General features: G+C 47.8%; 1 protein-coding gene across 1 annotated transcript; it reads left to right on the forward strand.

Moving 5' to 3' along the window:
* Positions 1–1,907: 1,907 nt before the first annotated feature.
* On the forward strand, positions 1,908–6,890 carry LOC124692674 (integrin-linked protein kinase 1-like). Its single transcript, XM_047226094.1, has 12 exons — positions 1,908–2,345; positions 2,761–2,835; positions 2,911–3,015; positions 3,336–3,418; positions 3,915–4,035; positions 4,301–4,380; positions 4,747–4,809; positions 4,916–5,031; positions 5,597–5,682; positions 5,858–5,982; positions 6,226–6,360; positions 6,631–6,890. The coding sequence occupies exons 1-12, from the start codon at positions 1,908–1,910 to the stop codon at positions 6,650–6,652; spliced, it is 1,449 nt and encodes a 482-aa protein (XP_047082050.1). The 3' UTR covers positions 6,653–6,890.
* Positions 6,891–10,494: the final 3,604 nt, after the last annotated feature.

Below are 10,494 nucleotides of genomic sequence, written 5' to 3' on the forward strand. Positions count from 1 at the left end.
CGGTGCCCCGAGCCCGTCCCCGTCCCACAGGGGACGCTCCGGGGACGCCGGACACAACGAAAAGCGAGGCCAACCGACGCGGGCCCGACCCGTCAGCGGCACGGAAGGCTAAAACCCCGTCGCCTACCTTTGGTCAAGCGACGTTAATGGCGTCCCCTGTTTTCCCGAGCGACGCGAGGGACGCGTCTCGTCGTGCATGGCCGCGTGGCCGTCCGCGCCGGAGTTGTTGCGTGCAACCACCCGCTGCCGCCGCCGTTTTAAGACGCCACTGCGGTTATCGCCGCTCGCCATAATCCTTCTCGTCGCCGCCGCCTCCACTCCCGGATCCTCTCCTCGCCGCTCAAAAAATGTCGTCCTCCCACAAGATCGCCGCGGCGAACGGCCCGGACGCGGCGGCCTCACCGTGGCGGAGGCGTGGGCGGCCGCACCACACCCGGTAACCGGTCCGCCGGACATGCGGCTGCCAAGCGCGGCGGGCCGGAAGATGGCCGTGAACGGCATTGGCGTTCCGCCGCCGCGCCGAGCCGCGCACGGACCAATGGTGGGACGCCGTCAAGGCCCGTCGGGCTCAACTCACTGCCCGGGAGCGGAGGGATCCGACGTGGGCGGTCGACAACAACGACGCTCGGTGGACGTCGTACTTCCGAGCGAGTACGACGTCGAGATGCACGAGCACCGATGGGCTCGTCGCGCGGCCCCAACCGAGCTGGAACAAGGACGGCCGCGCCACGTTCGGGACGTTCCGGGCGCGCCCTCGAGAACGTCATCCGCGGCCTCCGCAACGGCGCTCCAAGGCTGGAGATGCCGTCGTCGCCGCCGCCGTCTCCTCAATGGCAGCCGAGGAGGACGTCGTACTCGTCCTCCTCGCACTCTTCTTCCTCGGGACCGGCGCGATCGATGCCGTCCTCGTCGTACCGGTCGGCGCCCTACACCGTCCCCAAACGGGAGGTCAAGGAGGAGCCGGCGACGCCCGTCAACACGAGGCGTGGCGGTAGCGGCGGCGGGCGGCGGCAAGGGAGGCGCGGCGGCGCCCTCCTCATCCCGAGCCGGAGGTGAAGGAGGAGGCCGGAGGAAGCGTCGCGGCGGCGGCGCTGGCGGCGGAGCTACGAGCGGCGAGCGCGGCTCATCGCCGGCGGCGACGACCCCGAGGACTCGCCCGGGGCTGCGGGCGGCGTTCTTGGCGTCCATGGACGACAAGGACGCCCGGAGGGGCGACTCGGACGCGGCGATCGCCATGTCCATCCGCGACTCCGGCAAGCCGGCGGTGGACCTCACCGACGACGGCGAGCGGGACCAAGCGGCTTGGTGAAGGACGAGCCCGTCGACGAGCGCGTCAAGCGGGAGGTCGTCACCGACGAGATGTACAACTTCCACCGATACTACGACGCCTCCGGCCGCCGCAAGCGGTTCTAGATTAGGTTTAGTTTTAAAGTTAGTCAAATTTCGTTCGAATCTATGTAAGTTTGGACGAATCTAATCGAATCTAGTTAAGTTTAAAATTTGCGAAATTTTGTTTGGGGGACGCGACTGGGGAGCGACGTCCCCAAACGCGGCACGAACGAAACACGTCCCCCAAACGCTCAATCCGGCGCGGTTTGGGGGACGCGACTGGAGATGCTCTTATTCCCTCCCCTTCTCAGCTCTGCTTCCTTGCCACTACTACTATTCCATCGCACACAGCCACACTGATAGGACGTTTGGTTTGATACCAGCAACTTCCCAGTCGTACGAACGACTGCTCCATCTCGAGTCTCCGCTCGCCCAATTTTTATTCCGGGAGCACCGTCGCCCACACCGCCACCGGCCCAATCATCGCCCGTCTCCGCTCCCCAGGAGCACCCACCACCACCTCCGCTCCGCGCGCGAGATCCCACTCGCCGGCCCCGATCGAAGCTCCCCACGTCGCGATGGCCGCGGCCGCGAAGCTCACGCGGACCTTCTCGCGCCAGTTCTCGTCGGGGGCGGCGCGGGTGTGGCGCCAGCTCTCGCTCGAGCCGCAGCGCACGCCGCGCCGCGCCGGCGCTGCGGCGGCGGGGCCGGCCGTGACGCGGTTCGGGCTCGCCAGGCAGTCCTCGCTCGACCCGACGCCGGCGGCGGAGTCGGCGTCGCCGCTGGCCATGCCGGAGAACCTGGACGCCACCATGCGGCTGCTCTACGCGGCGTGCCAGGGGGACGCGGCCGGGGTGGAGGAGCTGCTGCGCGAGGAGGGCGTCGACGTCGACAGCATCGACTTCGACGGACGCACCGCGCTGCACATCGCCGCCTGCGAGGGCCGCGGGGAGGTGGTGCGACTGCTGCTGGGGTGGAAGGCCAACATCAACGCACGCGACCGATGGGGGAGCACGGTACGGACGCACGCCAAACTTTTCCTCTCCACCCGCTATGCTGTGCTGTGCTGGGCCTGAGTCTCGCTACAACCCCGTACTTGCGTGCTTTCGGCCGAGCACCTCTGTTCATCTCGTTTCCGCAATTACTGTCGTGCTACGCCTACTATCTAGTACTATGACTACAGGCAGGGTCGGCCACATTGGACGATCCCGAGTTTCGCTACAACCCCGTACTTGCGTGCTTTCGGCCAATCATCTCTGTTCATCTCGTTTCCGCAATTACTGTCGCACCACTACTACTATGGCTACATGCAGGGTCGCCCACATTGGCCCAATCTAACCCGTTACAATTGTTCTCATCCATGAAAATATGCATTGATACGTGCAAGCACTTATCTAGCCCAACTTGATTTCAGCTTTTATTTTTTTTCAGCCTGCAGCGGATGCCAAACATTACGGCCATTTTGAAGTATACACCCTTCTCAGATCAAGAGGAGCAAAACTTCCGGTACTGTATTTCTCTACAGCGCACACAAAAACACCCACAGCTATTCCCTAATTCTTCCTCTTGTATGCACATTAGAAAACCAAAAAGACTCCAATGGTTGTGTCCAATCCCAAAGAAGTGCCGGAGTATGAACTGAACCCGCTCGAACTTGAATTCAGAAGAGGAGAGGAGGTCACCAAGGCATGTTTCTATAAACTCCCTCCGTTTCTTTGTCTGCATTCTCTGTTAGGAGCATTTACCCATTTCCACAAGAGACTTTATAATTCTGAAATAAATAAAAAATCCTATATTATGGCTGGACGCATTCGTGTCCAGATTTTGCATGATAATTTAGGATCTATATATGCAAGGAAGTTAAATCTTAAGTATACCTTTTATAATCCATACCAACAAACTTTTTATGTATTGTCTATTATAGGTTCATGTAAATTTGCATTTGATCATTTTAATCGTTTGCACATTATTACGGCAACCTTACCTGTCACACAATTTTTTTACAGGGTTACTATGTGGCAAAATGGTACGGCTCCAAAGTGTTTGTGAAGATACTTGACAAAGACAGCTTCTCGGATGGAGATAGCCTGTATGAGCTGCCTCCTTGAACTTCTATAGCAAGTTACGCTTTTCATTTCAGAATTATGATTTGACATCGGCGAACCAATGACCATGATATTTTCTTTTCTTCCAGTACATATCCTGCACATTTATCACAATTTTTGTGCACACTGAAACTGAAGTTTTGTAACATGTCCAGTGACACATTATCATGGTGAATTGGGTCTGTTATTTTTTCTTGATGCAAATTGGGTCTGTTATACTCAGACAGTGCTTGATAGTAGTATAGTTGTTGAGATAGTTTGTCAGGCAATCCTAAACTCGGTGCCCTGGTGTCATCTTTGTTCATTAAACCTGACTAATAGTTTCACATTTCATAAACAAGCTTTAGGGTAATATCACAAATTTGTATTATCATATGATTAGTTTCACAAAATATTTTAATTAACTTTTTATTCAGATGTCAGGCTTTGCTTACCATATCTATTTCGATGCTTCTAAATTCTGCTGTCATATCAATTCAGAGATGCATTCAAACACGAGCTTACTTTACTGGAGAAAGCGCGTCATCCCAATTTGGTCCAATTTGTGGGAGCTGTTACACAAAATGTACCACTGATGATTGTTTCAGAATACCACCACAAAGTGAGTAGCTTCGTTTGATTCAACATGACAAATACATGTATCCACTTTTAACCATCTTCGGAAAATTATCCTCCAAATAGCAGGGTCTCTTCACATAAACTTTGTGGAGTACTTTGCACTATCTGAACAATACTATTTTGTTACTGCAACAATAGGAATTCCACAAAAAAATAAACATAGGAACAATACGAAAAATTCCTATTGGATTTATATGAGCTGTATTACTCTTCTATTGTCATTGACTAGATCTGTCTTCCCTTATTAGGGTGATTTAGCCACTTATCTTGAGACGAAAGGTCGACTGCACTCTTATAAAGCTATCAGATTTGCCCTGGACATTGCAAGGTATATCAGGATTCATGACATATATCTCTTGTTTCCCTTTTTCTTGTTAAAGCTGAATCTATCATTCAAACTGTTGACTGGAAGAAACTCTTGTTGGTGCATCATTTCATACTCATCTGAAAACAATATTATTTCTTTCTTTTCCACCGGAATAGCAGGAATTATTTTGGGTCATCTAGATGAAATGGTTTTGAATTTTCATTTATGTATTGTTCAATAGAAAAAATGAAATCACAATGATGATTTATCAGATCATGTGCCAGTTCCCCCAATATAAAAGAAAGAAGATAATGTGCTGGTTATTGCATACTGTTCTTCTACCATCAAATCAAAAGAAAAATTACTCAGCGTCCTGTTCTTATCTAGGGGACTAAATTATCTTCACGAGTGCAAGCCAGAGCCAATCATCCATGCTGATTTGTCACCAAAGTAAGCTGATACAAATATATTTTATTGCTAAACCAGTTCAATCCATTAAATTCAAGTGGGTTACTATATGTAGACTGTACGTTATGATACTTTTGTAAGGTTTCAGAAATATTGTGCGGGATGATGAAGGAAAACTTAAGGTGGCAGGCTTTGGCTCACTTAGTCTGATAAAAGTCTCAGAAGACAGGTTACAAATGGCTCAGCCAGTATCAAAATTTGACAGTATGTTACATTTACTTATTTAACGACAGCATGCTGCATCCTACATTATTGTTCTAACGAAGTGGTTTATATACCAGCCGTTATTTAAACTTACTAGGTATTCATGAACATGTTCTAGTGCCACAGTTATGACTTATGATTACTACTACTCCCTCTGATCTTACTTGTCACTGGTTAATCAAACTGCTGCCTAAAATCTGTCTGGGTTCATTGAATCTGCGACATGTAATTTTGATCCCAAAAAAAGCTGCTCAAGTTTGCCTAGATACGGTTGTATCTAAACATGGTTTTAGTGTGTAGATACATCCGTATCTAGAAAAAGTTGAGCAGCTTATTTGGAACAGAGGGAGTATGTTAATTTGACTGTTGCTTTTTCTGCTAATGTTTTAGATGAATTTTAATACTTTACTCGAGCTAGTTTTGGCTACAATGACTATTTTTGATGAAAGTATGGCCTAAACCAATTTAACTGGAGTTGTATTATTTTAAGCATTTGATTTGGTGTAGATACTATTAACAATTTTATGCTATTTTAAATGTTGGTTGTTAACATTTATTTGCCTAGGTGTGTACATTGCTCCTGAGATATACAGAAACGAAACATTTGATAGAAGTGTGGATACATTTGCATTCGGTCTCATTCTTTACGAGGTATGTAAAAATAGCCAACCTTCACAATTTAGACCACTTAATATTTTGTTGCGGCTGTTGTGTTCAAGAAAGAGTTTTTTTTACAGCTGTTGCCAGTATTTTATTAAAATGGGGACACATTCTTAGCTAAGTGCCCGCACGTGAACATTATCTCATTTTCTTATTGGTTGTTCAGATGATTGAAGGATCTCCTGCATTTCACCCAAAGCCTCAAGAGGAAGCAGCCAAGATGATTTCATCTGAGGGATTGAGACCATTATTCAAGAATAAACCCAAATCATATCCAGAGGATGTGAAACAGTAAGTGAAGCTTATGCTTTATTTCATATCCCTCTGCGCTCATATGTTCCCCGCTAGCTTTTTTGTTCTTTTCTATCTGTTTGCTACATACTGCGTTGACGATATCTCAAGGAGCCCTGCTTTCACGTATCCAAGTTTCCCTGCATTATCAAGCCACAACCATCGCTGGTTCTTTGCTTATAGGCAGGTTGCCCTTGCTAAATTAGCTGTCTGCTGCTCACGTTGGTTCCTTGCATGTCACAGGCTAATACAAGAGTGCTGGGATCCAACACCTTCTGTCAGGCCAACGTTCTCAGACATAATTGTACGCCTGAACAAGATATCTGCAAGTTGTTCTAATAAGCAAACCCGCTGGAGAGACAACTTCAAGCTACCATGGTATAGCTCTCGCTGATCTAACTGTACTATATATGAACTCTTCTCTGAAATATTTCAGACTTCACTACAATCTAGAATGGACTTTAATCGGTGCCATAAGATAATTAATTTGCTGCTCTGTTATTTTATTGGTAATGCACCATGGCTTCAACCTAAATTTGCTTCAGCTCGGTTCAGTAACTTCATGAATAACTTACCATTATTTTGTAATTGATCTACCAACAAATTTAATCGTGCCATTGGTCACACCCACGTGTTTCATCTCCTCAGGAAACAAGCTGCCCATAGATAGCCTGGACTTCGATGAGGCCCTCGCCAAGATTTTCCCCCTTCTGCGCATATGTTAGTAAACACGGTGAAGATTATATCAATACACGGGACAGAAGCTGTTCCATTTACAAGGTTTTTGTACGTCCAGTTATAATTTCTTGTTTGTTTCTATACCCCTATTCAACTGTCCACGAGTATGTTTTATCTGAAAGAGGACAATGTATTATGTTTCTGGATGTTGCAAATATGCTCATACCTTATGCCTCCGACCGATATAATACTTTTTTTTTGTTTTCTCCGAACACTGAAATGCAGCAAGTACGCAGCGCTTTGGCTCTGGCTGTATATGCTCCATTTATTGAAAATGTATTATAAACGCATTTTGAAATGTCGAAAAAAAATCTGCGTTGACATCGTTGCACAAAAAACCGATTTTGCCTGTGTAAAAAGATAAAATCGGTGGTTTGCAGGAGACATTTTTTTGTCTTTTTTTTAACATAGAGCATAAAAATTGACGATTTTTTGTGAAACTTTATGTGCGCACATTGAATTTGGATTTGTACGTGTGAAATATTTTTCAGAATGTTTTTCACATTTTGAAATGTGTTTTTTCTGTAAAGGAAGCAGGGGCGGATTTACCGTATGGGCACCCTGGGCACGTGCCTGGGCTCGACGCCAGCGCTTGTAGGCGACCTACCTAGATGGAACTGCAAAATTCTGCTGAAAAATACGTGTTTCACATTAACTGGATCATCATAGGCCTCTTCGCCCTTGGCAGCTCAACTTGGCCAATTTCATTCCATAGTCTATATTTAGGCTATTTCTAGTTCTCAAAAGAACAAAAACTTAATTAGGCCATTTCTCACGTTCATGAAGGTAAACCGAAGTAGAATCAATTGATGGGGGGAGGGGGGGGGGGGGGGCTCTTTTCTCTCACCTAGGTAGTAGTGTGAATACTAGGCTTAAGTTTAGTGTTTGTGCCTTTGTGCCGTCTGCCGTTATGTTGCTGGGAAGCCCATCGCCGGACCTCACGAGCAGTGTGCTGATGTTGCTGGTTGTCGTGCTCTAGAGGATGGACCTGTGTGCGACTACCGGTGTTAGCCCTTCTTCCCCACTAAATAAGCTCGAGTGCCCACCGCCAGATCTGGTGGTGGGTTGCTGCACATGTGAGATGGTTGATGATGCTCTCTCTTCCTCCGCTGGCCATCGAGGTGATATGATAAGAGGTCGTTGGAGTGGTGCTCTGCCTCTGGTTGTGCGGCGGGGTTGTTGCTGCTTTTCTTAGGAGCTCACTAGTAGAGGACTTGCGCCGCGCGAGGTCTGGCTTGCCTCTGCTTCCTCTGGTCAAAAGGCGACCCACCTCAGCTAATTCGGTTAGCTGTGCTTCCTCCTGGCTTTAGGCCGTTGTGGAGGATCTTCGGCACCAGCGAGATGTTGTATAGAGTCATTCTCCCAAGTGGTTCGTCCCTGGTAGGATCGTCGCTGCTCTCGCTATGGAGTTTGTGCTCGTGTTGCGGTGGAGAAGAATTCTGGAGACCCGATTGCTTTTCCATATTTCTCTACAGGGTTCTTGCTGGAAAATGTCAAGTTAAACTTGTATTTCCTTTTCTTTACTAGGCTTTATTGTAACTTGTATATCCACCGCTTTGATATAAGCAGCTTCCGGGTTCGTCGCGACCCGTCCCTTGTTAATAAAAAAATCAATTGATCGGTTCCTCAACTCGCGAGAGAAGAGTCCAACAACAATGGACGGCGGGGCGATAGCGTAGCTTGACCAAAGTGAAGTCTTCTATTTGTAGTGTGTCCAGGGTTTGAAAAATTGGTACGTCCGCCACTTTTTTTTAAAGTTTTGGTCACTAAAAAAATAGAACCATAGTTTGAAAAGAAGTGCAACTGATTTAAGCTGGAACGAGTCGCGCATTTTTGTTTAAAGACAGCTGCACGTTGATTTAAAAGAAAATAATTACACTTTGTCGAAATAATTATGTGGTCCATGTCACCATGCTGAAGGAGAAACAATACATAGTATAGTGCATACGTGGCCGATAAGGAAGAGAGACAAAGACCTCGTTGGGAATATGCCATTCGCCCCATTCGTGCCATCCAATGAGAAGAGGCCACAAGTCCGAAGGACAGTGGGCACGTCTCAGAATCATCGACCCCGACTCGTGTCATTTTCCTAGCTGGTGCACGTGCAGACGTGCTCTGCCGACCGCCCCTGAAGACTGCAAATAAATTCAAGAGTTTCCGTTTCAAATTTTCGAAATGGACCCAAAAAAAAAGCAAGGGAAGAAAAAGTTTCTTTTGACCCAACTGCTGGGTCGCTGCTGGCCGTCTGATCAGAGCAGTAAAAAGTTGGTTCCTCTCCCAAGACTCACGAGCTCCACCCTGCCAGCAACAACAACCCATTTGCATGTCCTTCTTTCTTTCTTCGCACGTCTGCCTCCGCCTCCCTGCAACAAGTACCACGCCGCGGCGCCTTCTCTTTTCCTTCTCCATTCCTCTCCCCTTCCTCCCTCCCTCCCGCCCCAAAACCCTAAACCCTAGCCCTCGACGGGCGATCGGCGCCGCTTCCCTCGCCGGTGAGCTCCTCCTCCTCCTCCTCCTCCTCCTCCTCCTCCTCTGTTTTTTCCTTCTCGATTTTCCGTTCGAGGCAAGTAAGTCGGGCTGGCCGTTCGTTAATCCCCCAAGGACCCCCATGGATTCCGCTTCGCGCGCGTCTGCGACTCGGCGGAACGGGCTGATTCGCCACGGAGCTCGTGCGTCGCTGCGGCTTTTTCCGGGTTATTTTGTCCGTAGAAGCTGGTTGCAGAGTAGGCGGTAACGGGAAGGGGTCGATTTCGCTGTTCTGATCGAGCCGACAGAATAATTTAATATTATTTTATTTTTGCCTTCGCGTTCCGTTCGATAAGTGTAATATCTTCGCTTACTGCTTGCGAATCTGTCCGCGCCTGGTATCTTCGTCTCCTCTGCTTAGGATCGACGGATTAGTGCAGGCCGAATGTTTGCTGATGGGTTCGTTTCGTGGGGGTCCTGTCGGAATTATTATCGCCCAACTCCTGACCCTTTTTCTCCAAAGAAAAACCCGCCTGCTGCCATTGGAGCGTACTACTACTTGTGTTATTATCTCCGATGCTTCAAGTGAAAGTAGCAAACCTGTCGAATTGAAGTATTACTGTCTTATGTTTGTGTGAGGTTTTTGTTGTTGCTCATGTCTGAATGCCCTTCAGACTCCTTGTCGCGATGTTTAGACCTTGGTAGGTAGGAAAATTGGTTCAGCCGGGGAAATGATCTGCTATTGATCATGGTATAGCTGTTCCTTTTCTTCTATATCTATTGTTGCTGTGGTAGAAATGGTAAGAGTCCTCTTTCTTAACACAACAGTATCCAAATCAGGTTTACTTTTGATTCGTAATTGCTTGTAAGATTTTCCCTCAACTGTTAGCAGTGGCTGTCGTAGTTAAGGCTCATAGTGAGCAAAGTGAAATCTGAGGTGAACAATGCAGGTGATTCTCATGTAATCTTCTTATCAGCAGCACTGAAATACATGTAGTACATTTTTGGGATTGCCAGTTGCATCAGGTGGTCCAATGCTGAAATACACGGCTGTAAACTTATGTGCTGCACAGACTATTGATTGTGTTGTTGCTGCGCTTGCTTGGGGAGTTGGATCAGTCGATCAGAGTCGATCCTCTTACAGTTTTGCGGTCCAAGTATGGCAAAAGTTTTGCCATACTTGGAATCTCCATATTAACTTGTACTCATTTAGCATCCTATGTTACGACTCACTGTGCTGGAATGTTCGAGGACTTCCTCTGGATTTACTCTTCTTTGATTATACCAGAAAATTACCTAGGATCTTTG

The sequence above is a fragment of the Lolium rigidum genome, chromosome 2 (assembly GCF_022539505.1).
Source record: "Lolium rigidum isolate FL_2022 chromosome 2, APGP_CSIRO_Lrig_0.1, whole genome shotgun sequence".
In the NCBI taxonomy this organism is placed as follows: Eukaryota; Viridiplantae; Streptophyta; class Magnoliopsida; order Poales; family Poaceae; genus Lolium; species Lolium rigidum.

Bases quoted from the DNA above. Each gene is read 5' to 3' on its own strand.
- LOC124692674 (XM_047226094.1), top strand. From the start codon at position 1,908: ATGGCCGCGGCCGCGAAGCTCACGCGGACCTTCTCGCGCCAGTTCTCG. The intron at 4,810-4,915 runs GTAAGCTGATAC...GTAAGGTTTCAG, and splicing joins CATGCTGATTTGTCACCAAA to AAATATTGTGCGGGATGATG. The intron at 5,683-5,857 runs GTATGTAAAAAT...TTGGTTGTTCAG, and splicing joins TCGGTCTCATTCTTTACGAG to ATGATTGAAGGATCTCCTGC.